Source organism: Agelaius phoeniceus, chromosome 20 (genome assembly GCF_051311805.1).
Source record: "Agelaius phoeniceus isolate bAgePho1 chromosome 20, bAgePho1.hap1, whole genome shotgun sequence".
Lineage (NCBI taxonomy): Eukaryota > Metazoa > Chordata > Aves > Passeriformes > Icteridae > Agelaius > Agelaius phoeniceus.
The window spans coordinates 8,237,771-8,264,146 of NC_135284.1; the positions used below are offsets into that span (position 1 = coordinate 8,237,771).

The window sequence follows — 26,376 nt, forward strand, 5'->3', positions numbered from 1 at the left end:
GGTGCTTTCAGCATCCCTCCCTGCTATGGTGGGAATGCTCCAATTAACACTTTTTTCCGCCTTGTTTTTCTTTAAAATTTCTTTAATAAATGAAGAAACAGTTGCTGGAAGCAAGAGCTTCTGCTCCTGCCTGCTGTGAGATTGCAGCATGGAAACTTGTCTGGATCTGAAAGCTGGAGCTCCACAGGCACAGTGATCCCCCTGCAGCTGCCATGCCATGGAAGTGTTTATCCTGGGGGAGATGAGATACAGCTTCTGAAGGGCACTTGATCCTCTTCTATCTCTCTTTGCACTAGACAGAAGCCTGCTATAATTTTATTATATTATATTAAGATATGCACCTAGGCTAGGCTTAAGGAAATCAAGGTGGCTGCAGAGTGCTATGCCCTGGTTGGAGATGGAAAGTGAAATTCCTGTGGTAGACACTTTTCCCTGTGGGAGGCCCCAGTTTGCTCTTTGCTTCTTTTATAAGGGGGACTAAACCACAGCAGGTGCCAGATTATCCAGGAAAGCAGAGCCGAGGCAGCAATGCTGCTGAACGTTGTAGTGCCCCTGTGTATGTGAGGAGCTTTTCCAGCAGGTGCCTTGGGATTTGTGGGTAAAATAAAACAGGGAAGGAGGTGTTTGGTCATGAGAGCTTGCTCTGCCCTGTACTACCCACTTGGAAGGAAACAGGGAGGGGAGATAGAGGTTTTGGGAGAGCCCAGAGAGGCAGCGAGGTAAGAGCTACAGGCTCAGTGGGGAGACAGGCACAAAACAGTGCTTGCATCCTCACTGTACAGGTAGCACTGTGGCCCAGACTGCACCAGAGGGTGTTTGCCCCCCAGCCCTCTGCTTTCAGTCTTTGGAGAAAGGTATCACCTTGAAAAGATGATAGCAGCTTGACACTTGCAGTCCTGGAAGAGCTGGGACAGGAGCACTCTGTGCTGGGCTCAGACCTGGCTGGATGGGCCCAGAGAGTGGTGGTGAGCAGTGCTGCATCCAGCTGGCAGCCAGGCACCAGTGGTGTCCCTCAGGGCTCTGTGCTGGGACCAGCTCTCATCAATGTTTTTATTGACGACATGGATGAGGGGATTGAGTCTTTCATTAGTAAATCTGCAGGTGACACCAAGCTGGGAGCCTGTGTCGATCTGTTGGAAGGTAGGAGGGCTCTGCAGAGAGACTGGAACGGTTGGAGGGATGGGCAGAGTCCAATAGGATGCAGTTTAATAAATCCAAGTGCCCAGCCCTGCATTTTGGCCACAATCACTCCCTGCAATGCTCTGGGCTGGGGATGGTGTGGCTGGACAGTGCCCAGGCAGAAAGGGACCTGGCGGTGCTGGTCACCAGCGACTGACCATGAGCCAGCAGAGTGCCCTGGGGGCTCAGAAGGCCAATGGCTCCTGCCTGGATCAGCAATGGTGTGGCCAGCAGGAGCAGGGAGGTCATTCTGCCCCTGCACTGGGCACTGCTGAGGGCACACCTGGAGTGCTGTGTCCAGTTCTGGCCCCTCAGCTTGGGAAGGACCTTGGGACGCTCGAGCGCGTCCAGAGGAGGCAACGAGGCTGGAGAGGGGCTGGGAACACAAACCCTGTGAGGAGCCACTGAGGGAGCTGGGGGTGCTCAGCCTGGAGAAAAGGAGACTCAGGGGTGACCTCATCACTCTACAACTCCCTGAAAGGTGCCTGTGCTCAGCTGGGGTTGGGCTCTCTCTCCAGGCAGCACTGACAGAAGGAGAGGACACAGTCTCAAGCTGCACCAAAGGGAAGTTTAGGTTGGATATATAGAAAAAATTGTTCACAGAAAGAGTGATTAGGTGCTGGAATTATCTGCCCAGGAGTGGTGGAGTCACTGTGCCTGGCTGTGTCTAAAAAAAGACTGGACAAGGCACTCAGTGCTATGGTTTAGTTGATGAGGAGGTGTTAAGTCATAGGTTGGACTTGATGATCTTAAAGGTCTATTCCAACCTAATTCATCCTGTGATTCTGTGAAACGTAGCAAAATAAAAGGGAATTTTTGGATGTGTGGAGAGATGTGGCAGCAGTTAGACCAGGTTTGGGGCTGGGGGTGCATGGACACCCACATTTAGGGGATCAGATGTGTCCTCAGCAGAGGGTTCTCACACCAGGGGTGTGTGGCAGCACAGCACCTGGGCTCCCTCAAAACCCAGAGCTCCTTGCTTGTCTCATGAGGGCTGTGCTGCAGGGGCACCCACACACAGGGCATGGCTTAGGGCTTTTCAGGGTGTTCAGACAGTTGAGGGTATTTCTGGGCATTTTGTGAGTGCCCTGGAGCACAGTTATATCTGCTGTACCACTGCCATTGCTGCTGATGGAGCACTCACCAACCACCTCTTAGGGACATAGAAACCAGCCTGGCATGGGCATGATTTGCTTGAGATGGAGGTGATGATGTGGCCACAGAGGCTGAAGGCTGGCACTGAGTTAGGTGTAAGGGATTTTAGGGTTTAGCTGGGCAGGACAGGTGGGTTAAAGCAAATTGCCCATGTGGAGCAGGTATCTCCACTGCTGCAGCAGAAAACCCAAGGACAGCTGCTTGGTAAGCAAGGGACACTGTCACAGTGCTCCTGTGTCCAACATGGCTTTGGTCACATCTGCTCCTCTGACAGCAGTTTTTGCTTAAGCAATGAGAAAAAAACACAAATGGAAATTCAAACCTGGTCCCTACCCTAGCTTTTGCCCTTGCTGTGCCTGGTGGGGTTTCCAGGGCTTTTTGCTCAAATGGCTCCAGCTCACTAGGCACCTCAGGTAATATAATAATAATGTATATGTTTTATTTTTTTTTAATTTTATTTTGCTGGAACTTGGTTTGGTTCATTTGGGCCTCCCACTATCTCATCAGAACCACTGAGGCAACAGCTAGAATTTTCCTGGAAAAATGAACAAGTGGATGATTTCCTACCACTATTTTGTGGAACTGTGGGCAGGACCAGTGCAATGGTCAATTTTTTTCTTTCCTCTTTTTTTTTTTCTTTTTTTTTTTTAACCCTCAGCTGCTCTATGGAAACCTTAGAGGGACTGGTGAGGGGATGTGCCTGCTGTGGCTGCAGGGCTGGGGGGCACCTGGCCCATTCCACAGGAGTTCATGAGCCTGCCTGGTTTTTCCTTTGCTGCAGCACAGGTGATTCATGAGTGAAACTGCCCCGGGGCCAAGTTTCTAATCTTTCCCAGGATTATCAAGGGAGATGTTGTAAGAGCCAAGCAGGAGATGACATCCTGTGCCAGCTGTTGCACAGCACCCTGTTCCCCTGAGATTACTTTGTGGATGAGAAATAATTAAAAAATAATAAAATTTGATAACTTTTAAAAAAAAAAAAACCTAAAAAATGTTAAAACAATGTGCAAATGTTTTCTTTGGCCCTGTGACAGGTGGTGTGATGGTCCTTGAGCCAACCATGGCTCTTGGGGTTGAGATTCAGTTTGCAGAGGTGTGGTGGGGCTGTCCCAGGAGCAGGTCCCCTGTGGAAGGTGACATCAACCCATTGGTGGTGTCCCAGGGAGGCTGCTCTGCACCCATCCTGCCCACCCTGCTGCCAGCCTGAACTGCTGTAAGAATGGTTTACCCTAGTTTTCCTAAAGAGGACTTTCCCTTTAATTAGACAAACAACTTCAAGCCCTGTGTCTTAATTTGATTTAAATAAGCCTAGCACTTGCTGGTGAAGTTTTCTTTCCTCCCTTTTATTCCACCCTTTCTTAAATCCACTGTCATGCTCTTTGTGACCACAAATGATTAAAAGCTTTACTGGAATATTGTCCCCCCCATCCCTTAAAATCCCATTGTGTTACTTGAGTCATCTTTTTGTTATGTTTTGGGTTGTTGTTTTTTTTTTTTTTTCTTGTTGAATGATTCTTGCTTTTACTTATTAAACAATCAGCCAGGAGAAAGGGATTCTTTTTGTCCCAATCTCTTGCAGGATAGGAAAGGGAATGCAGGTCCCCTGCCCCATTTCCCATTGATGTTATCCCTGTCTTTCCTATTGGTTCCCTCTCTGCAGCCAGACCCAGCTTGTGGCTTTGCTTTTAGCAGCCAAGAGAGGAGCATCTCTTCCCTGGAAGTGCTGATTCCTGTGGGAGGCCATGGCTGAGCAGGTTGGTGCAGCTCTCTGAGTGGATGCAACCAGCCCCACCAAGGCAGGGACTGCTTCTCCAAAACGCTGCTAGAAGGCAACAGAATGTCATAGAAGCCATATTTAGTAATAAATAGGGCACTCAGAAACATGTACAGGCATCAAAGTAAAAACTTTTGCTGTTTTTAAGAGTAAAACTTGCTGTTTTCTAAGCAAGTTCTTGGGGGAGTGAGGAAGGGAGTGATGGTCCCTGGAGCAAGGCAGGGGCTGTCCCCAGCTCAGCTTGGTGCCCAGCATTGGCACCACCAGCACCTCCCTGTTTCCTGCCACCTGCAACAAGGCACCTCTTATTAGTACAGCATCCATGAAAATAGGGAATTCCAAGTTCCCTGCTCCTGCAGAGCTGTGCTCAGGAAGCTGCTTGGGAGCTTGCAGATGAAATGGGCTCTTGTCTGTCTGTCTGTCTGTCCATCTTTGCATGCACAAACTGCAGGGCTGGAGCTGGGCAGATTGCTTCCTGGTGTTGCTGTAAAGCTGGAGGTGCCTGACAGAGATCTGTCCCCAGCATGGGGACACCTGGGCTCTGTGCCCAGCTGCAGGACCATAGGTTCAGTTTCCTGCTTTATTTCCCAAGCTGATGCCTATTTAGGCCAGGTTCCTTCCCCCCAAGATTACCATGGAGGAGATGCCCATCAGCTTTGTTAGAAAGTGTCAGATGGGTGGGAAAGGCTTTTCCTGGGTGACTGTTAGTGTGGCTCTGCTTCCAGCTCTGCCATCTGCAGGTGCCAGTGGAGCCCCTGCACTGCTTGGCTGCTTTCAAGAGCTGGCAACATGGGGAAAATCCTGGAGGGCTCATCCAGAGCAATTCCAGAAATTCAGTCATTATTGTGTCATGGGATTTCTCTCCCCTCTTCATTAGCTTGTTGCAGACCCTTATAGAAGTTTGTCCAGAGCAGTTGTGTGTGTCCCATCCAGGAAGTGTTCAAGGAAATTGGACAGGGCTTGGAGCAACCTGGGATAGTGGAAGGTGTCCCTGCCGTGGCAGGGGGTAGGAATGAGATGGCCTTTAAGGTTCTTTCCAACCCAAATCATTCTGTGATTCTTTCATAACATGTGTGTGCTCAGGCACCTGCAGAGATGCCAGTGTGGGGGAGCTTGTTACTTTGGGCCAAACCCCACAATTTCTCCAATTTCGTGGGGCAGCACAACTCTGCTTTGCATTCCAATTCCTTCTGCTTGGACACAGGTGCAAAGTAGGGCAGGAGGGTGAATTTGGGGATTTGCTGTTGCCTTTAAGCCATGTTTTCAGTGAGGCTGGGCAGCTGTGGTTATCAACTGAGTGGTAAATTGAGTTATGTGCAGGCAGCTTCATCTATATTCCCCACCTTCTGCCCATCCAGCCTTGTTAGGGATTCTCCAGCCTCCTTCATCCATTTGTGAGCACATGATTTATGATCTGGTTCAAGTGGTTTATGAGCTAACTTGCTGCCCTTTGGTTGCAGGATTAAGGCTGCCCTGCAGATGGAGGGGTGGCAGCTGGGAGGGATGTGTTGGGTGCTGGGGGTGCTGCTGTCTCGAGTGTGGGTGTCCCAGCATGGGTGTTTGGAGGGTGACACCTTGCCTCAGTGCTCCTGCAGCAGTGGCATTACCATGAGTTGAGATGAGACATGAGCACTGAGGTGCAAGAACCTGATGCTGTTGCTGCACTTGTGGCTGGGTCACAGCATTTTCCCCATTTGGCTGTGAGGGATGGAGATTCTGGGCTGAGCCTCTTTTCAGATATGTGGTCCCTGCACTGCACCTCTTCCTGTTCCCCCTGACACAAGAACTGCAGGGTGGGGTGATTTCATTAGGGAATCCCTTGCCATGAGCTGCATCTCAGAGCACCCTGTGACTTTGACCTGTTTCAGGGACACTTTGGGTGGCAGGGGTTCCTCTTGCCCAGGATTTAGAGCAGGAGGCACAAGGATGGTCAGCACGGTGTCTTCATGGGGACAGAGCCATCACCTGCTGCTCACAGCTGCCATCAGAGCTCGGGCACAGAAATGCTCTGTGCCCACTCAGCACCACATCCTGTGCCTTGCATGGCCACAGGCTGCAATCTGGGGTGTCCCACCATGCAGCTGGTCCTGTGGCCCCTGTGGTGGTGGCATCTCCTCGAGGGTGAGCTCCAAATGCAGAGATGATCTGGGCACTGCTGGTGCACACAGCATTGGCTCCAGGGTTTGATTACAGCTCAACAGCTCCTGCAGTTATCTTGCCTTTAGCAGAGGACTCATGGGGATTGTGGGGCTCAGGCTGCTGTGGCCTCTCTGCATGCCTCAGTTTCCCCGTGTTCCTGTGCCAGCATTGCTCCTGTAGCACATGATGGTAGTTGGGTTTCTGTGGTGGTGCTCAGCTCCAGCTCTGTTAGTAACAGTGATGCACAGCTCTTTCATTTTTTTTTCTGTTTTCAGGTGAATATGGCCTTGGCAGGGAAGCCTTTAGATGTGACACTCACCACCTCCAGAGCTGACCAATGGAACATGGTTTTTCCCCAGAGAGATGAAATCATCACCAGCTTAGTGTCTGCCTTAGACTCCATGGTAAGAGGCCGGTGGCACCCCTGTCCCCATCCCCCTCCCTCCTTTGGCCTCCATTTAGCAAGGCTGTCTGGGTGCAGGGCTGGCACACGATGCCTGGTGAGCTCATTCCGCTCTCCTCTGCTGCTGGAAAGCCCAGGGAACTGCTGAGAAATAAAAACCCTTTCCTGCCCTGACAGCCATAAGGATCATAAAGCCAGCACAAGTTAATCTCAGATGTGTATTGTTTTCCCATTAATATTTATGTTGGTATCAACTGGCTGAAGGGTGGTTGGCTTTTTTTTTCTTGCTGTTTTACCAATGTTACTGTGAGCATTTACACAACAGCAGAACAATGGCTTTTTATCTCTGAGAACAAAGAAAATAACTTTCATATCTTTTGACGTAGAATTCCCAGTGGAAAGCCTTGCCTAAGTCAGCCGTGCTTACATAAACAAGATAACTGTCTGGATTAAGTCTTGTGGACCAGAGCTAATCTTATTTTTAACTGTGAATGTGATCAATAAGGGAAAGAGGATGTGTAGTAACAAATGTCTAATGCAATGAGATGTGCTAAATAGCTCTCTCTTTTTAAAGTCAAGTCATATGTAATGCATTTATCTAGGATATGTTTTCCTCTCTATGCAGGTAGAGGTTTTTTCATTAATACCAATTTCCTTCTCTTTGACATCACTACCCCACTAAGGAGCAGGTTCCCTAGAGCCTACACACCCCAAGCAGCTTTGATGATTTATATACTTGCCATCCTGTGCAACAAATTATGTTACCATAGTTTGGCTTCTTAACGAATATTCATTATTATGCAGTCCTTGTTAGGTGCTTACACAGGGGCCAGGGAGCCAAGCTGCTCCTGAAATTCAGCCTTTATCCCAGCCCTTCAGAGTGGCAGGCTCTGTGCTCACTGAAACCTAGCTGCCTGTGTGCCTGGTAAATAAACCACAGGGCCACATGCATGTCACCAAGCAGGCTTAGGGTTTGGATTTGTTGTGCACCCAAATCTCACATACCTTAGTTTTTGTGTTTATTTTTGAGTGTTGGACGTTTTGAGCAAAATACTTGTCTTAGTGACTGGGTTTTGAAAGGAGACTTCTTTAAAATATCTGTTTTGTGGGATTTGATTCAGTGCCTCCTTGAAGAAGGTGAGCAGGAGGTAAAATGACCTAGCAGAGAAGCTGGTTTAAGCCCACACAAGTGAAGCCTGTTGTAGGTGTGTGCAGGGAGCTGGAGGTACCTTAGGGGGGTTGCTCCATGTAACCCCCCTGCTCTCCTTCTCCCTCCCTGGCTGCCAGCATCCTCCAACTCCTCTGTGGGGTTGTTGATGTGCCTAACCAGGGCTGATGCTGGGAAAATTTCCCCTTTTTTACCCATTTAAATGATGACCTGGGGATAGCATCTACCCAGCACCAGTGCTGTAGCTATAGGAATATGACTCAGGCTGCTAGCACTGAGTAACTATTATAATAAAAAAAATACTAATAAAAATGCATATACATGTGTATTATGCAGAGCAGGAAGGGCATGTTACATAAAATGGATTAATGGAAGAAGTTTTTTCCATCTCTTTGTTGTTTTGCATAACTGTACAAGAAGAATCGTTCCACTAATCTGGACTTTGACCATATTAGTGTTCTGCAGCTGAAATAAGATTCCCGTGTTCCTTATTCCATTAGAGCTGGTGGAAAAATGCAAATTGTTGTTGGTTGTGGTGTGGGTTTTTTGTTAGTTCTTTTTTTTTTTTTCAGGAATATTTTTTTTTTTTTTTTTTAAGAAATGCAATAAAATGTTTATTTTTAGGCTAGGAAAAAGCGAAATAAAACGATGGGTTAATAGCTCTTGTTTTCCAGCTGGGTATTTTTGTAGAGCTGTAAAGTCACCGAAATTTTTTAGGCGATGCCATAAACCCATGAAATTCTGCCATAAACCAGAACACTGCTTTTGATGGGAAGGATAAAACCCCACTGGGAAATGGCAGGGGGTGGGAAGGAGGGGTGGGAAGGAGGAATGTTGCCCCCAGCCTGTGCTGTGCTGACCTGGTGCCTCCAACAGTGCTCGGCGCTGTCCAAGCTGAACGCGGAGGTCGCCTGCATCGCCGTGCACGAGGAGAGCGCCTTCGTGCTGGGCACTGAGAAGGGAAGGGTCTTCCTCAGCGCCCGTAAGGAGCTCCAGGCTGACTTCCAGAAGTTTTGCAGTGAGTATCTGCAGCTCCTCCATCTTCCATGCCGAGGTTGGCGCTCCAGCTGTGCCAGCTGTGAGCCCTGCTGCGTACAGAGGGGGCACCGCGGTGCTGTCTGTCTGTCCGTGGGGATGAGGGGTGTTTGAAGTGATGGAGGAATTGGGAGGGAGCTGCAGCCAGAGCCTCTTCCCTGCCAGGGAGGGCTCTGCATGCCCTAGGTTTTCTCTCCTGAAGCATCCCTGAGGTGGCTCAGGGCTGGATGGCTGCTCTGCTGCCCTGCTGCTGTTAGCCTCTGGCAGTGGTTTTTGAGGATTTAGCAGAAACAGTTTTTCCTAGTGATCCTCCCAGGAGCAGAAGGATTTTCTTAGTCCAAGGCTTTTTTCCTGGTTTTGGAAAAACAGGAATGAATTGGTTGTTGTTGTGGAGTTGCTTGTGTCTTTGAGGGATGAACAGTGGTGACAGGATACCTTGAGGAGGAGCTGTGTTCCCCCAGTCTCAGATCAGATTCACCAAGGGTCTGAGGGATATCTGTGTACTGCAGGCCTTCTGTCCCAGCTCTGTACCTCTGCCAGTTTCCAAAAAACAGTCTGGGAGCTGAAAGGAGGGTGGGAGCCGTTCTGTGAATGGGGACCTCTTTTCTTGGACAGCATCATCCCCAGCATGCTGACTACTGCTTTCCTCAGTCAGTGTGGAACTGGAATGGGATCTGGTTTTGGTGGTGCTGAGGACACCAGACCCAGATCTGTTCTGCAGTGGGATGTCAGTGGAGAGAAATACATGGTGTTGACAGAAAGCACATGGGTGCTTAATCCATTGGAGAGATTGTTCAGGAAGGGTTTGCTCTGGTGACACCAGTGCTGTGAAGCTGCCCAGGTCACTGTGTTGTTCACTGCATGGCTCTACAGGAGCAGCTCCCTGCCATGGCTCATCCTGCTGCCCTGGGCAGCTGCTGGCCAACTCCACCATTCCATCCTCTCACATCCTGGTTAGTTTTCCTCCACTGTATTCTGCAGGACAGGAGGCATTTGGGAGATGTTCCCTACATTCATGGGCAGCTCTGCCTTCCCTTCCCACCACCCTCAAGATGTGGATGGCAGTGGGGTGGCCAAAGGGAGGGAACTCTCTTGTGTTTCCTTAGGCTGAGAGAGGTTGTTCAGTCTGGAGAACAGTCCAGAGAATCCTGAGAGCTCCTTCCAGTACCTAAGGGGAGTGAAAAAAGAGGGAGAGTGACTTTTTGCCCAGGCAGATAATGATAGAACAAGGGAGAACAGTTTTAAACTGAAAGAGGATAGATTTAGGTTAGGTGATAGTAAGGAATTCTTCTTTTGAGTGTTATGAGCTACTGGGATAGGTTGTCCAGAGAAGCTGCAGCTGCTCCATCCCTGGAAGTGTTCAAGGCCAAGTTGAACAGGGCTTGGAGCAATGTGGTTTAGTGGAAAGTGTCCTTGCCCATGGCAGGGGAGTGGAATCAGATGGTCTTTAAGGGCTCTTTTGACCCAAACTTGTTCTCTGATTCCATGATATATCCTGGTTGATGCCCTACAGCTGTGCAGGGGCAAAGCAGCTGGCACTAGATCCTGATTCCCCTCTCTTTGGTTTCATTTATACTTTTGTCCAAAAGAAATAGTCATGCCTGGTTGAAAACAGGAATCTTGAGGATGGGGTTTGAGTAAAGGGGATGATGCTGCAGACAGGGTGAAATGTGATAACTCTGTCTTGAATTATACAGGCCCAGACTCAACTCCACTCCATAAAGCCCTTACAACTGGCACACAGTGGAAAGTATCCCTGGAAGTGCCTCTGATTTCTTGCTGCCCTCTTAGAAAGATGTGAATTAATCTAAAGCAGACATCACTTGGAGATGTAAGAAGCCTCTTATCTCTCTGGGATGCAGACCTTGCTTGAGCACCCTCCTTTATCTGAGCCTCTGGTCCTGCCTCTCATGATGCAGGGGGGAACTGACAGTGATCAGAATTAATGTCAGTGCAGGAGGGAGAGGCAGTACTTGGAAGATGCAGATGCATTTCACAACCTTGGTTAAACACCCCAAAAAAGAGGAGCTTTCCAGGGGTGGAATGGTGGCTGTTTACTTTGCTGTGTCCAGTTCTGTGTGTGTCCTATGTTGCTCTTGACCATTCCCTGTGATGTCCCAGCCATGGACTTTTTCCACAGAAGGATCTGTGAGCTCCTTGAGCACCCAGGCAGCATCCAGGCCCGACTGCCAGTAGGAGTCTGTCGAGGATGATGAGGGAATTAGTCCTTTGTCACCAAAAATCCCTTGCAAATTACTGTGGATAGAACAGCAATAATGCATTTGTAGTGTTTAATTTTCTGTGCATTTAGAGATGCAAAGAAGTCAATGCTGAAGATATGCTTTATTTGAGGTTTAATGGGGGAAATTAGCAGGAAATAGCTGGTATTACTGAGCTACGTGATGCTGAAGGGTAAAAAAGCCTCCAAGAAAGGAGGATTTTCTTTTCCTGAGAGATTGAAGGCTAAGCAGATTGAAACCAGAGACTAGAAATGGACTGCCCAATTAGCCATAACTGTTTCAGTCTGGCTGAGTGGGAGAAGCCAGGAAAAAGGGGGCAGGCACCGGATGAGTGCTGGCACCACTGCTTATTGCCAGTACCTTTCCCTGCATGTTGGGGCTGCTGGGATCATCCAAGCTGGGGCCTGAGGTGGGTGGGAGGGCTGGGACACTTGCCTTCTCATCACAGTGACTCCTGTTTTCTCCTCTCCCCCTCAGGAATCCAGCAGAGGAAGGAGCAGGATGCAGAGGTGCAGAAGAAGGCAAAGGAGTGCGGGCAAAGGGTGCTCAGGGTCTCCCCGGACCAGGGATCAGATGTGTACCTCCTCAGGAAGATGGTAGAGGAAGTGTTTGATGTGCTTTATAGTAAGAACCTTCATGCTTCCCTTTGGGGATATGGAATGTCCCTGGGGCTCACTGAGCTGCCCAGCACTGCCACCAGCTGTGGCTTTCATGCCAGCCCAGCTCCTCAGCGTGGGAGCAGGTGCCTGGCAGGGCAGGGTGAAATGTGCTCCTGTACAGAGTTAGCACTGCATTGAGATGGGGTTTGGCCACTGCTTCTTAATTTTCCAGTGCTCCAAACTGAGCCAAAAAAATCCCTGGGCTGAATGAAGCATCCTTTGTGTTCCCTGACCAGGGGAAGCCTCTAATGTGATTTCCATGCACACCTTTTATCCCTGCCACTGCATCCACAGCACCTCTTTCATAGCACTGTGTTGGAGCTCTGCAGATTCACTCTCTCTTTTCCCTGGCAAGTCTATTTAAAAAGAAAACAGATGATTTTCTAGCATGTGGCCCTGCAGCCCCAACTTCCAGAGACGAGGTGGTGCCGCTCCAGCACATGCATCATCCCCAGCAATAAAGCTTCTGCAATTAAATATAGATGACCATATGGCTGTTGGTATGGAACCCAGTGGGTTGCAGAGCTCCTTCCAGCCCAGTCTGCAGTGGCTTGAGCAGTAGCAGCACCTTCTCACTGACAAGGACCCACTGGAACCCCTGTGGAGCAGCTGGCAGTAGTGGCCATGCCACTACTCATCCCCTGGCAGCACCTCTACAGCTGTGCTAGTCAGGGTAGGAAAAGCAAAACTGGCTTGGGAAAACAGAGCCCCAGTTATTCCCCCATGCTGCTGACAGGTTGTGTTAGTTCTGCATGATGCTTTAGGGAGTTCAGGCCCTGTGGCTGGAGCAGCTGCAGGACTGGGTGTTGGTCTTTCCTGGCTGCAGCTCCCCATCACCAGCTGAGATTCATGTAGAATCACCTGCTGGGCTGTGCAGGGCTCCCTGAGTGCCCCTGATTGTGGATGTGATCTGGGAATGGGCATTCCCACACAACAGGAGCTGCCACCAACCAGGCTGGGCTCACATGCAGGATTTGCTGCTGCTGCTGGCTGTTGGCATCTTCCACAAGCTTCACAGACAGGAAAAGGGAGCTGGCATCTCTTCTCCCCTGGGACAGACAGTCACTGAAATTTTCTGAAGCCACTTAAAGGACTTAGAGGCAATATTCCCATTATTGGGAGCAATCAGATCCTGTTGCTGCCTTCCAAAGGCTGGGCCAAGGATGAAGGAAGGGATGATGCAGAAGAACCAAGGGAACAGAATGAGGAGGGTGTTTTTTGCTGCTCCAGGCTGCAGGTCTCATTGTCCTGCTGCAGGTACAGTGCCAAACTTTGCTGTCCTCTTGGGAATATGTGAATTATTAAAATCTGACATACAATAATTATATAATTGCATTAGAAAAACTTGATCAGGGTGCATCTGCATGGGCTTTATGAACAAGGCAGCCCATCCATTGGATGATTAGTAAGGCTTTTTACAGTTTCAAGGTGTATGGAGGTGTGTGGGGACACATTGGCCATGTCCTCTACTCAGCATGGCCAGAAGAAGGTTGGGCATCCCTGGGACAGCAGTTTTGGCTTTGGCACTGGGTGTAATTCTGCCTTTGCTGCTGCTTCAGTAATGTCAGCTGTTTCCATCCTTGAGCCTCTCTGTGGTGAAACCTGACAAAGCTGCTGCTCCCCTCCCTTCATTCCCACTGGGAAAGGCCTCTCCTGGTTGAGTGGGGACAAATACACAGGAGACAGCAGATGCCCCAGGGTGATTCTGTTTGTAACACTGAGAGGACTGTGTGAGTTTAACAGTTAAGATTCTTAGGGTTTTTTTGGTTTTTTTTTGTCCTTTCATCAATAAGGATTGGAAACAAAAAATCTTTTAAAATGCTCAGTCAAAAAGATTCCCTCCAGAGCCTGGTAATCTCTGCACCAACAGGATGACTGATTACCAGTGACTTCTATTAAACAGGCATTAATGATGATTATTGTCTCTTTAGCCAAACCATGAGTCTCTGTGCAGCAGTGCAAGGCTTCTGAAGGTCACCTTGACAATAACACAGTCCCCATAAAAATATGTTTGGGGATTTCTTGAGCATTGGGTTGATAAGGAGCCACTGTGGACATTGGGAGCTTCTCCCAATCATGAAGAGAGGTGATGAAGGGAGGTGGAGAGCTGCTAGAGCCAGCACATTGGGGCAGGGAAACTGTCAGCTTGCAGCAAGTAAACTCATGGTGTCATGGTTCAAAGGCTTATTTTAAAACTTTGGTCATTTGCTTAATTAAAATATCATCAATCCTCCCTATAAGAAGCCTTAATGGCCTGTGCAAGTTGCACATTGTTAGTTATAATACATTCCTTCAGGGGACATGGTGAAGAAATCACTTTTAGTAAGGACTTGCTGGCAGTGTCACAAGATTTGCAGTATTTCTGTAAGATCTTTTGGTTTGGGGTTTTTTTTTAAGAAGAGGGAAAAAAAAAAAAGATTGGAAAGAAAATCCACAGTATAAAATCCCTCAACAACTTAAAGGTTCTATAACCTTCTCTGTCTGCCCCTCAGCTTGGAGATGAAGGTGCAGGCACTGTATCATGCCACCAGATGTTCTGCATCTGGACACTGCTTTGCCAGCCAGGTTGCATTCCTGCATGGCTGTTTCTTGTGCTTCATGCTTTCAGCACCATGTTTATTGATCACAGTGGCTTGAGTTGGTTTCCAAAGTAATTTTTCCCCAGAGACTGGCTTGAGGGTTTTGAAATCCTTCAGAGCAGGCTGTTTTTCTGATGGTGTTTTGCCTGCACAGTATAGCAGAGCAGCCCTGGTCTGGGCACACAGGCTCTTTATCTGGTTTAAAAAATCCCTATATAATGGCAATGCTGCTACAAGGGAAGGAAAAGCAATTTGTACCTGACTCCTTAGGGAGATTTTGGTGGCAGAGGTAAAATGGAGCCAGAGGCACGTGGTGGGGACATGATGGGACTGTGTTGCCAGTGTTGAGGGGAGCAGGTGAGAGTTCTGGGCAGCTGGAGGGGACTGTGCAGTCAAATATATCAATGTTCAAGCTGTCTGTGAATACTGGGATGGAGGGAGATTGTTGGTTTTGGTTTTTTTCCTTGTCTGTCAAAGTGAATCAAAGCTGCTTGACAGCAACAGCAATCAAACTGTTTTCCGTTCTTCCAGGAGGTAAAATAAGAAAACTGACTAGAAATGAGGTTCCCAGAATATCTCAGTAAGCATGAGATAAAAATCATTGTGAGCTCCTCTGCCTTCTTTGTCAGCCCTTGGCTCCCTCCCACCTTGCTGATGGCCATGTACCTTACTGGCATATGGCTGGGCACTCCCAGGGGTGAGCTTGTGCCAAGTGACCCCAACTGAGGATTCTGCTGTGAAACCTGAATGATGAGACATCTGTTTATTGGCTTTTATGAGCTTTTTATTAATTAGTGCTTTTAGAAAGGAATTGGAGTGCCTTGCATGCTAAGTGTGAAGGTAGGAATGGGTTTTTTTTCTCCGAATGATCCTGTTGGGATTTCTTGCTCTTGCATTTAGTCCTCCAGCCCAGCTCAGCCATGGTGAGGGGCACAGGGTGTTTGTCAGTGTGTAACTCTGTCCCCTCCCCAGGTGAAGCCATGGGGAAGAGCAGCGTGGTCCCTTTGCCCTACGAGAGGTTCCTGAAAGAGCCAGGCTCGCTGGCAGTGACTGGCTTGCCTGAGGGAATCAGCTTTAAGAAACCCCTGGAGTATGATGTGAAATCCCTGATGGCCATCCTAGAGCACAGCCACAGCATCCGCTTCAGGCTAAAAAGGTAATTTTAATTTTGGGGATCTCCGAGGAGCAAGAGAGCCCCGAGCCCTTGGGATGGTGGCACAGGCAGGAGGGTCCCTCCCATGTCCCAGCTTCTCCTCAGGACCCACAAACCTGGGTCCAGCCATGCCAAATCCAGCCTTGCACAGAGATTTGTTCGTGTTGGGGGGCTTGAGTCCATTTCAGGCTCATTTCTATAAAAAGTGTGTGTAAACATGCACATTAACTGCATCTTTTTATGTGTCTCTGCCAAAATTTCCACTGCGGTAAGCTAAGTGCTTTTCTGTCTCCAGAGGGATTTCCAGGGTAAATGCTGCAAGTGTCTTCCCAGGCTGAAATGGGTTTTTTAATGCCAGGCAAGGAGAGAAGTGGGGGACTGCAGCAGAGCAAACTCCCCCTTTTGGCCACATTTATGCAAGGGGTTCAGTAGTTTTAGGTGCATTTTCCCTGCATTTGCCTTGCTGGCAGCACCTCAGATCCATTCAGAAAAATGCTGAGCATGACCAAATACCTCCTCTAAAGGCTTGATGCTTCTGGAAAATCAGGCTGAGACAGCTAAAAGTAGGACACGCAGAATTTGTGCTGTCTGTGAGCTCGTGGCTCCCTGTCTCATGTGGAGCACATTGGTTTCTTCAGTCTGAAACTCATTGCAGGCTGACTGACCTCCCCCTTGAATGTGCCATGGGTGCTGGGGGCTGGCATAGGCAATGGAGCCAAGTGATTGTGGTCATAAAAGGTTTTACCCCTTAAATGCACCGGGCATGGAGCTGTGCAGCTTGGTCCTAGCTAAAAAAAAAAATGCTTTGAACTAACCAGCTTTGACTAACCAGCTCCACTTAAAGAAGACAAGAACCATTTAGGTGCCTGAAGATGCTCAGGAGTTTGAGTGATGGATGTAACTTCTGAATCACAGAACAGAACTATAGAATGGTTTGGGTTGGAAGGGACCTTAAAGATGATCTCGTTCCAGCCCCTGCTGTGGGCAGGGATGCCTTCCACTATCCAAGCTGCTCCAAGCCCCATCCAGCCTGGCCTTGAACACTTCCAGGGATGGGGTAGCCCCAGCTTGCCTGGGCAACCTGTGGCAGGGCCTCACCACCCACACAGGGAAGAATTTCTTCCTAATATCCAATCCAAACTAACCCTCTTTCAGTTTGACACCGTTCCCCATTGTCCTGTAACTCCTTGCCTTTGTCAAAAGTCCCTTTCCAGTTCTCCAGTACCTTTGGGTAATGGAAGGCCAGAGTATGTTCTCTCCAGAGCCTTCTCTCCTCCAGAGTGGACAATCTCAACTCTCTTAACCTTTCCAAATAGGAGAGGTGCTCTAACCTGTAATGGTCTTCATGGTGCTCCTCAACAAGAAGCCTGGCAGCTGGTGGTGTCCCACCCTCCCAGGCATGGCTCTTCTTCCTCATCCACATCCTCTCTTGTTGCACCTTAGCACTGCCATGGGCTCAAAGGAACCTGTTTTTCCCTCCTCTTCTCCCTTCCTTCCCCTCAGGCCAGCAGATGAGCCCAGCCGAGAGCCCAACCCCAACATCGAGTTAACTTGTTCCTCCCTCGCCTCCAAGGGCAGCCGAGACTCTGGTGCCAACGGCCCCGTGGCCAAACCCACCTCGCAGGACGCCCCCTCGGCCATTGCTATCACCAACTTCCTCTACGGCGTCTCTCTGCCCGGCCCCGTCGCCATCGACCTCAAGCAGGAGGCGTCCTCGGGCCTGCCCGGGCCCACGGCGGCGGCGGGCGAGGCGCTGCTGGCCCGGCCGGCGGCAGAGCTGAAGGTGCCTTCCTCACAGGAGTACAGCGACTGCTGTGGTAATAGCCTGGAGTGTGCTCTCCCCTCAGGGCCTGGGGCACTGCCCAGCCCTGGCCCTGCTAGGGGCTGTTGGAATTCCTGGGATGAAAACCAGCCTAGAGCTTGGCCTGTGTGGGAGTGAGCAGAGCCCCTGCCGTGCTGCACTGCCACAGGCCTTCCCTGGGTGCCTGCAAGTGGCAGGCGCACCTTTGGTTTTGCCCCAAGTGGCAGGGCACACATCTGGTTTTTGCCCCAAGTGGCAGGCACACCTTTGGTTTTGCCCCAAGTGGCAGGGCACACATCTGGTTTTTGCCCCAAGTGGCAGGCACACCTTTGGTTTTGCCCCAAGTGGCAGCCACACCTCTGGTTTTGCCCCAAGTGTCAGGGCACACATTTGGTTTTTGCCCCAAGTGGCAGGGCACACCTCTGGTTTTGCCCCAAGTGGCAGGGCACACCTTTAGTTTTGCCCCAAAATGACAGGGCCTGCACCACCAGGCCAGAAAGGCAGCAAAGGCCAGAAAGGCACCAGGCCAGAAAGGCATCTCCCCAAAAGGGAGTGGGGATGGCAAGGGTTGGTCTGGCCAGCACCACAGCAGGTGTCACAGGCCAGGGTGCATGGAGGAGAGCCAGAAGGGGTGGCAGGGGACAGCGCTCAGGGTGTTGTTGTGGTGTCTGGAGCATGGATCAGGCTCTCATCAGCCCTTTCTCCTTGTTTCCCCTCTTGTCCAGGACAGAAATCATCAGTCTCCGGAGGTCCCCTGATCCAGAATGTGCACTCATCCAAGCGCATCCTCTTCTCCATCGTCCATGACAAGACAGGTCTGTGTCCTGCTCCAGCCTTAAGGCAGCCTTCCTGAAAGGTTTCCCCTCCCCACATCTCTCCCCAGCAGTCTCCCAGCCCTCTCCACACTCTGCAGGGATCTGGCAGTGCTGGAGGGGATGCATCTCACATTGGAGCCAAGACCTTCTTCTCTGCTCCAGTCCATCCCTGCCATTCCAAGATACTGCTAGTGGTCCTTGAGCACTGCTGGCTGGCTGGGAATTCCATCTCTGCTTCCTGCACAGGAAACCAAGGCATGGCTTTGGGAAAGGCTGTTTGCCCCAGCTGCAAAGAGCACATTCCTGCTGAAAACTTGGCATTATTTCCAAATTACTGAAAGCCACGAGTCCCAGTGGGATTCTGCAGCAGTGCCTGGGGGGATCAGCAGTGAGGAGGAGACTGCCATTTCCTTACCTCCACTGCACCCAAGGCAAATGCAGCCTAAAAACCCCTGCCTGCCTTGAAGAGGAGAAAAAAATATGGATGGGAAAGTTAGGAAAGAGGAGAAGACAGAAAGATCCACTTGTGAAAGGGCTGTACCTTTCAAGGGTTCATTCCAGGTGAAGTTGGCTCTGTCCATGAGGGTCTTTCATTCCAGGGCTGAGAAATTTTATGGGGTCATTTCTTGGGAATTTGCACATGCCAAGGCGAGTGCTTAGGTCAGGGGTTGGAGAAACCCAGACCTTATCTGCCAGCCTGGCAAAATTCTCTCAGGAGCAGGGAAATAATTTTTAAAGTCTTGTTCCTGCTTCGCAGCACTTTGCAGGAGAAAAGTGCATCTGCTGTGTATGAACCATATGGAAGTTTCTTATTTCTTGTATTTTGTTTTGATAGATAAGTGGGACAGTTTTATAAAAGAAACTGAAGACATCAACACCCTTAGGGAGTGCGTGCAAATTCTTTTTAACAGCAGATATGGTGAGTAGGAGTTAATATCCCATTATGCATCTGCAGTGCTTGTGGATTGCATATCATTATATAGCAATCATTTTTGTTCCCTAACACAGCAGCAGAAGCCATATGCTAGAGCTCCCTGCTCTTCCTAACACATTTAGCTCAGCAGCTCCCAGTCTCCTGAAGGTTATGTCAATATTTCTGTTTGGAGCCCCACACCATAGTCAAGGAATTTATAACTGGGCTGTAAAACAGCCCTGTCTGGGAATGTTGCGTGCTGGATCATAGCACTTGGGCACCAGGAGTGGTGGCACATGGTCCTTTTACTTACATGTGGCAGGTAAAAAGAAGGTGGTTGTTGTTGCAGCTGCTTTTTTCTCCACCTGCATGGCTTGCATATGTTGGTGGTGCTCCCTTTGACATGGGCAGTGCTTTTGGTGTAGCTCCTGAGCATTTGGGCAGGTGGAAGCTTGGGAAATCACTTGGGGGCTGGTGGGTGCTTCAGCTGTGCCATCTCTATCAGGCTGTGTAATTTGTGAGTTACAGATGGGCTGTAGATGTGTGCTGTGTCACCTGTGAGTTGTATATGGGCTTGAGACAAGCCTTTTAAACTGTGATTTAGAGATGTGGCACTGGAGTGTGTCCAAAAGGTAACAGAGCTTAGGAAGAGTCTGCAGCACGAGCCTGATGAGGAGCAGCTGAGGGAGCTGTGGGGGCTCAGCCTGGAGAAAAGGAGGCTCAGGGGGGATCTTCCCACTCCCTACAATTAGCTGAAGGAGGCTGTAGCAAGGTGGGACTCAGTTTCTTTTCCCAGGTGACAAGTGATAGAATTAAAGGGAATTGCTTTAGGCTGCTCCAGGGAAGGTTTAGATTGGACACTGGGGAAAATTTCTTCACTGAAAGGATGGTCATGCACTGGCACAGGCTTCCCAGGGTAGTGATGGTGTCACCATCCCTTGAAATGTTCAAAAAAGCATATGGACCTGGCACTTGGGGACATGGTTTGGTGAACATGCTGCTGCTGGGTTAACAGCTGGAATCAATCTTAGAGGGTTTTTCCAACATTAACTATTTTATGATTCCACATAGTGTGCAGTTTGTGAATCCTAGAGCTCACAAACCTGCTGGGGTGGGTCACAAGGAGTTTGGGAATTATATTTGGGAGTTTGGGAATGATATTTGGGCCAGCTCACTCCTGGTTTGAGCATCACTGGGCATGTCTGGGAGTTTTGAAGACACTTAGCTGTGTTTACTGCTGCTTTCCTTTTTGTCCCATTTCCCATGGGAGAGCTGCTCCTGGAGCTCTCTTTCTGGGACAAGCAGAGAAGAGGGCAGAAGGCATTTGCTCTGCTTGAGTTCAAACCTTCACACCTTTGTTTTAGCACCAGTAAAAGACAAAGCACTGGTGTAAATGAAAGCCATGTGTTCATCTTGCAGCTGAAGCCTTGGGGTTAGACCACATGGTCCCTGTGCCATACAGGAAGATTGCCTGTGACCCCGAGGCAGTGGAGATCATTGGCATCCCAGACAAAATCCCTTTCAAAAGACCTTGCACCTATGGGGTCCCCAAGCTCAAAAGGATCCTGGAGGAGAGGCACAACATCCATTTTGTCATCAAAAGGTGGGTGGCAAGTACAGCAGAAGCAAGTGTATGGCTCAAGGGTGTCAGGGATTTGAGCTGTGCTCCCTCCATGCTCACAGGGTTTGTTTTGACAGCAAAAACTCATTTCACCCTCTTTCATAAGACAGCTCTTTCTCCCTGCAAACCCCTGGTTTTCATCTCTCTCCCTTTCTGCCAGGATGTGGCTGAGCTGGCTGTACCATGATGACCCCCAAGCTCCGCCACCCTGTTTTAAGTGATCATGGGCACCAAACTGCCAATGCCACCCCAAACATTTGGCTACAGCATCTTCAGTGACATTTGTGGATGGGAGCGATGCCCCTGGGTGGAGGGAGGAACATCCATACTCTCACAGGGATTCCCATCCACCTTATTTTTCACTGATCACTTGTGCACATCCTCTGTATCTGGTGATAAGAATCCAGGTGTCTGCCTTTCCACTGGGTAGGAGGAGTGGATGTATTCCTAGTTATCACTGTGCTGTGCAATCTCTCTTTGCTTCTCTGTCAGGAAAATCTGCCCTATAATACATTGATTTATCCAGTCCCTGCCTGTGCAGCACTTGTGTTGTTCCATGCCTAGAGGTGTGAAACTACAACACAGAAAAATCCTGGACAAGCCTCCCAAGGGGGCTAAAATCACCATCACTGATGGAATTCAGGCATCCTGAAAGGAATTAGCTTTCCTGATGTCAGTTGGTAGAGAAGCCACTTTGTCCTGCTTTGTCCAGGCTGGATCAGGCTGTGGGATGTGGCCTGGACATATTTTGCTCCTATGAGCAAAGTTGTGGGTACACCAAAATACAATGTTCAGGAGACAGGTGACATCCTGGTCAATGGTCTGCATTGGAAATTGAAGATCCAGTAACAGCTACTTTGGTCCCACTGTTTCTTTTTTGTAAAACCAGCCTGATTTAATTGCAGCTTCATTTAATAAGTTAAATTAAGACGATGACTTATAAGCAGATTTAGAGGTGCTTTAGTTAAAAAGCATATGCCATAAGGTTGCTTGGCTGCACAACAGGCTGAAAGGCCTTTTTTTAGCTGAAAAATTCATTCAGTATTTTTAGAGAATGAAAAAAATTACTAGTTTGACTTGGTTTAATGCTATTCATTAATTAAACCTCCAACTCAGTCATTAGCAGCATCTATTTCTAATTCTTTTTTCTTTCCTTCTCTCCTAGGATGTTTGACGAAAGAATTTTTACAGGTATGTTCTCCAAATCCTTTGATTTATTGCCCACAAAATTAAAAGGTTATCCAGAGAAGCAGAGTTGAAATAATGTCACTGTAAGCAGAGGAAATGCAGGACACAATGCAGTTAGGAGAAGGAGAAGCCTTGTCTGTGCCCTACACCAGGACATGCTGAGATTGCCTTTGCCTGGGATCAGTGCAAGCTCTGTACTCCCCTTAAAAATTGAGTTTTCAAGGTTTGAGTGAGAATTCCTGGTGTGTGAGGCTGGGCTGGCTCCTGAATCAGGCTGAGCCACAGTAGAGGCAATATCTGTAATTTCAAGAGGAAGAAAATTACTGCTGTGTTTCTCACTGGTAAATTATTCTTTCTTTGACTTTCTTTGCTCTGTGTTTTTACTTCTTTTTTCTCTGAGCTGGAGAAGCCAGACAAATTCTTTACTGTGAGGGTGGCAAGGCCCTGGCACAGGTTTCCCAGAAAAGCTGCAGCTGCCCCATGCCTGGAATTGTTCAAGGCCAGGTTGGACGGGGCTTGGAGCAGTCTGGGATTCTGGAAGGTGTCCCTGCCCATGGCAGGGGTGGAACAAGATGGTTTAAGGTCTCTTTCAACCCAAACCAATCTGTGATTCCATGATAAATGCTTCTTGGCAGATACAAGGTGACAGGTCCCCATGCTGTCAGACTCAGCCCACTCTCCAGCAGTGTCCTCATACACACCTGGAATATGGCATTGCATCCAGGTTTATCACACCTGGGTCCTGGATTGCCTGGGCTTGGCTCACGAGTAAAGACATGTTTTGGGGTGGTGTTTTGTTTTTTTCCCCCCTGAGCTGCCAACTGCACATGCTGGTAGCTCTCCAGACACCTTTTTCCCAGATATCTCTGCCAGCCAGGTTATCACTCTTGCCCCACTCAGCCCCAGCCCTGAGAGTGCTTCCTGAGCCTGGTGGGGTTGGGGCCACCCAAAACAGACTGGAGCCACCAGCAGAACCTGGAGGGGGTCCCACCTACATGGGAGATTTCTTTGTCTAAAGCTGGTAATGGCTTTTTTTTTTTTTTTCTCAAGAAAAGGATTTTTTAAGCTCTAGCCCATCCCCAGGGGATGGAGCACTGAGCTGTGTTTTGGGATGCTTGGATTTTCCTTGCATAATGCCTGCATGGTGTCTGGGGGAGGCATCATGTACATCTGCACACCAGCTCCAGACCTGTGCTATGGGCTTGTGGATTACATGCTAGGCAGGTGCAAGTGGATATTTGGAGATGAGGAAGCAAACCCAGCAGAACTGAGGTGGGTGACAGGCCCCACTCTCCTGACAGTTCCCTGCAGGGCTACCAGAAGCAAAACCCATTAAACCTGGCTCTCTGTGGTTTGTGTCAGCACATCAGCTTGTGCAAAAAAACCCTCATCTGCTGAGTCAGGAGGTGCCATTTCTGCAAAGACATTATTTTCTGAGTGGAGCTGTATTTTAAGTTGCCATTTGTGAAGTATCCCAAAGCTTCCCCGTAAAGTTTTGCTCACCCTTTAATTAAAATACCCACCACTGCTTGGAAACCTATTTTTGTTACTCCCCTGGGTAGCAGTTTCAGGCAGGCTGTGCTGGTGCAAGAACAAGATTTGGTTCATAGAAAGCACAAATTAAAAGGAGCCTTTTGGACTGTCAGTAGATAAATAGTGTTTTTAAGGTTCTGTGTTTCTGCTGATCCTATTGCCAGAGTCCTGCCCTTTCTCACAGGCTGGAACAAAAAGAAAAGTGGTATCAGGTTCCCATAGATGGAATATGTTTTAGAAGGGTGAGGATACTGTAATGGTGCTTTGAGACCAGCAAAGGGCTTTGATAACAGCTGTTTAACAAGACACCTTGTGGTTTCTGCAGCCTCACAATGTAGTCTCACTCCCTCATTCTTCAGCTCTTTGCTCACTTCCCTGCCTGATTTTATCTCCTACTCTGCCTTCAGATTACTCTTACCATCTCCAAGGTCATTGATGAGGCTTCATTTCAGCTCCTTTCAGGCTGCTGAGGAATAGGGAAGGGAGAGAGGAAGGTTTTTATGGTGGCAGGTTGCTTCTGTCCCTCTCTGTGTCTCTGTGACAGAGATTTCTCCTGCTGCTTGGTGGGCTTGCAGCTGTGAGACAGGGCTGCCTGTGTCTCTGTGTTTTGCCAGGTTGGCATCCAGTGCAGCACATCCCCTCCCTTGGGACAGTGCACTCCCCACTTTGGGGCTTTTTTCTAGAGCAGTGGGATATTTCTGGGGTTTCTGACCTTAGTCCCTACCTCCTGGAACCCTTATCCTATCAGCCAGCCCTTTCTGCAGATGCTCTTTCCTGGCAAGGCTTCCCAGCACACACGTAGTTATGGAGAGGTTTAAGCAAATGTCCTACTAATATTTTAACACGTGAACCCGGTGGAATCAGCATCTTTGCAAGGAGGTGACACTTAAAAACCTGCTCCCCTACCCTGACCTCAGCTCTGGGGCTAGGAGGGGAACAAGCTGCAATATTGGCGCCTCCAGCTGCTAATCCTGGTTTTGCTTCTCTCCCAAAACCCACCCTGCACACCTGACAACAGGAAGCAAATTTACCAAAGATCCAACCAAGCTGGAGCCCTCCAGCCCTCCCCGGGAGATCTCCCCCGATCCTCACCGTGGGGCCATGCTGGAACTGGGGGGCACCTCTCAGGCCAACAGCAGGTAAGTGTGACTTCTGTCCTGTTCCCTGTAAAGTGATATCCCTCAGAGAGTCATCAATGTGCACAGCAGGTTACTGATGTGTTCATCAGCAATGCCCAGTTGTGTAGGGGGATACAGCATGGGTAAATGAAGGTGGTACAGAATGTAATCTTATCCCCCAAAGAGTTGCAGCTGGACCAATTACTAAAGATTAGGAGCAGGCCTGATCTTAACAGGCCACACCTGTAGCCAATAAGAACAGTGGTATAAAAGAGTGGATTGGTGGGATCTGGAGTCAGGTGGTTTCTGTAAGGACCAGGAACAGTCACTGCTTAGAGGAGCTGCCTGTGAGAAACATTGAGAAGGTACAAAACTCTGGTGATGTGGAATCCTTGCACTCTAATGATAATAGAACTCTTGATGTATAAGACAAGACAGTGGGTGCAGGAGGGTGCCATGAGTGTGATTCAGTAAGCTGGAGCATCAGGGAGATGTTGTCAGTCCATAAGGGGAAGGTGAGTGGCTAAACTGGTGCTGCTTTCCTACCTCCCTAATATCCCACTGCTATGGGGTGTTCAGTCAGTCAGCACAGGAGGGCAAGCAGCCCCATCTTTTTGCAAGCCCAAAGTTTGGAATCATTAATTTTGAGCAAAACTGATAAAATGAGGGCCATGCCTGGGATTATCTGCTGGCACCGTCTCTGGTGTTAATGCATGACCCAAAGGATTTACCCTCAGCCCACACTGTAACAACATCCTGCTCATTAAGTGTTGCTTGTTTAGAAAGCTCACAAGGAGCCTAACATTTAATGAAGGTGGGGTTACACAGTCCAGCAGGGCAGGAGATGTTTTATGAGAGTACCTCTTTCTGTTACAACTGTGCCATGAGCTAGACAGGTCCAAAACATGCTGGCAGCACCTGTGGAGCATATATCACATCGCATACAGCTTTCCAACCCAGACTGGGAGATCCAGGAGGTGTTTGTCTCTTTATAGCCCAGTTTCCTTCATTCCTAATTCAGTGGAAGCAAGGTGTAATTTAGCCTCTAAAAGGAAGAGAGGCAGGGCAGTAGTTTATAGCATTATGAACTGCTATAAGACAAGGAACCTTCTCCCAGCCTTGCTTCACACCAATGGAGTAAAGAATGCTTCTCTGGCACAAAGCTTCATTGCCCAGCACTGACAGCTCCACCAGCTGGGCTTCAGACAGAGCTGTGTGGTTGCTGAGCTGTGCAGGTCAGCATGGGGAAATAAGGTAACTTTGTCCCATCCATGACATCTCCTGGGCTCCTTTCCTTTCTTGGCTCTTTGATGAGATGAGCCTGTGACAGGTTGGAGTCTCTTCTGGTTCTCCCCAGTGCTGTTTCAGGTTTGCTCCCTTGGATGTGGCTGCTGCATGCCCCTAAAGCATGTCTGGGACAGCAGAACCTCAATGAATGAGCCTGGCAATATGGCCAGTACTGAAATATCACAATTTTGGAGGGCAGAGACCTCTTGAGCTGCCCAGTGTGCAGAGCTGGCATTTGTCTCCAGCTCTCTGGGTATCTTCAGCTTCAAAAGAGGGTTTGTGGGAGATTGGTTTTATTTTCTTTCTCAGTAGGAGTGTTTCCATAGGAATGGGCCCCCCAGGTCAGAGTCCTGCTCCAGGGAAAGTGCAGTGTCCAGTACTCCAGGAGAAGGGCCAGACACTGTGAGGTGTAGTGCACTCCCCAGAGAAGCCCTCCCCCCAGATTTCCTTGGTGAAAGGTTTGCTCTGACCTGAAGTGGGAGAGTTCAAAACCCTTCCCAAGGCTCCCAGGCAGTATATATGCCTTCCAGACCAATGACCCGTTTTGCCTTTCCACATTTAGGAAGAACATGTCAAGAGCACTCATGGCTTGGTTTGTGGTTTGTTCTGGTGATGC

General features: G+C 49.1%; 1 protein-coding gene across 8 annotated transcripts in view; it reads left to right on the forward strand.

The window, feature by feature from the left end:
• Positions 1–26,376, forward strand: part of GTF2IRD1 (GTF2I repeat domain containing 1) — a 71,102-nt gene that overhangs the window by 14,451 nt on the left and 30,275 nt on the right. For 7 of the 8 annotated variants that reach the window (XR_013184846.1, XM_077188625.1, XM_077188629.1 and 4 more), the window contains exons 2-11: positions 6,523–6,651; positions 8,695–8,836; positions 11,571–11,717; positions 15,304–15,487; positions 16,988–17,301; positions 18,011–18,100; positions 18,936–19,019; positions 20,433–20,616; positions 21,800–21,825; positions 24,374–24,494. Coding sequence is in view for 7 of the 8 variants with exons in the window: in XM_077188625.1 (XP_077044740.1) it covers positions 6,529–6,651; positions 8,695–8,836; positions 11,571–11,717; positions 15,304–15,487; positions 16,988–17,301; positions 18,011–18,100; positions 18,936–19,019; positions 20,433–20,616; positions 21,800–21,825; positions 24,374–24,494 (1,415 nt within the window). In the remaining variant the exon portion in view is untranslated. The remainder of the gene's footprint in view (positions 1–6,522; positions 6,652–8,694; positions 8,837–11,570; positions 11,718–15,303; positions 15,488–16,987; positions 17,302–18,010; positions 18,101–18,935; positions 19,020–20,432; positions 20,617–21,799; positions 21,826–24,373; positions 24,495–26,376) is intronic. The other variant, XM_077188626.1, reaches the window with a different exon arrangement.